The sequence below is a fragment of the Pteropus vampyrus genome, unplaced genomic scaffold (assembly GCF_000151845.1).
Source record: "Pteropus vampyrus isolate Shadow unplaced genomic scaffold, Pvam_2.0 Scaffold1418, whole genome shotgun sequence".
NCBI lineage: Eukaryota > Metazoa > Chordata > Mammalia > Chiroptera > Pteropodidae > Pteropus > Pteropus vampyrus.
Genome location: NW_011890199.1, coordinates 2094 through 3093, shown reverse-complemented (window position 1 = coordinate 3093; position 1000 = coordinate 2094). Strand labels below are relative to the sequence as shown.

General features: G+C 45.3%; 1 protein-coding gene across 1 annotated transcript; it reads right to left on the bottom strand.

The window, feature by feature from the left end:
- Positions 1–4: 4 nt before the first annotated feature.
- Positions 5–963, bottom strand: LOC105310204 (SLA class II histocompatibility antigen, DQ haplotype D alpha chain-like; the record flags this gene model as incomplete). Its single annotated transcript, XM_011386410.2, has 2 exons — positions 5–248; positions 708–963. Coding segments are annotated over 2 exons (500 nt in total), but the record flags the coding sequence as incomplete, so codon positions are not given.
- Between the last annotated feature and the right edge of the window lie 37 nt (positions 964–1000).

Below are 1000 nucleotides of genomic sequence, written 5' to 3'. Positions count from 1 at the left end.
GTGCTCCACCTTGCAGTCATAAATATTGTCAGCAGAAGGGAGAAAAGTGAGGTAACTGATCTTAAAGAAGGAATGATCATTCTTGGAGAGGAAGCTGGTCTCAGAAACACCTTCTGTGACTGAGTGCCCATTGTTCAACCATGTGATGTTGATCACAGGAGGGAAGATGTTATCCACAAGACAGATGAGTATGTTGGGGTGACTCAGCATCACAGGAGACTTGGGAAACACAGTCACCTCAGGAATTTCTATAGTGAAGAAATAACAGATATGAATTGCAAACAGCTCTGTCCTGAAGTTCTGCATTGCATCCTGGAGGAGCCCTCCCACCAACATTCCCCCACCTGATAGTGGAAGAGCTCTTGTTTCCCTTCTGTTTGTTAGCCACTGTACATTACCTGTGCTTTATCCCTGTCCCCTTCTCTCTACGGACCTGCTTCTTAAGGCAGGACATTTATGGAGCTGTCCTTGAAGGACACAAGGATTGAAATATGGTAGTAAGAATCCTTGTATTACATGGAAATATGTGATTTGTAAGAAGGGAGAGGATGGGGGTTTAGCAGTTATCATGAGAAAATTTGGAGACTCTTTAGAAAGAAGAGAGTTTTATAGAGTAGTGAAGGGTATCTATCCCTAGGGAAGAAGGGAGTGAGACCTGGTATGTAGGGCTACACTCATTAAAGAAAGCCAGAATGGTGAACACGTACTTATGGGAGCAGCGGTAGAGTTGGAGCGTTTAATCACGATGTCCAAGTTGTGTTTCTCTATAGCTATATTTCTCAGTGCACCCTGTGGGTCAAAATTTCTAAATTCAGCAAGCTCAGGCAGCCGCCAGACGGTCTCCTGCTTCTCCAGGTTCACGTAGAACTCCTCATCTCCATCAAATTCATGGGTGTACTGGCCAGAGGGACCGTAAGACTGGTAGACATTTATGCCGTACGAGGCAACATGGTCAGCTGATGAGTGAGGGTGAGGAGCAGGCAAGTGGAAAATAGAGGGA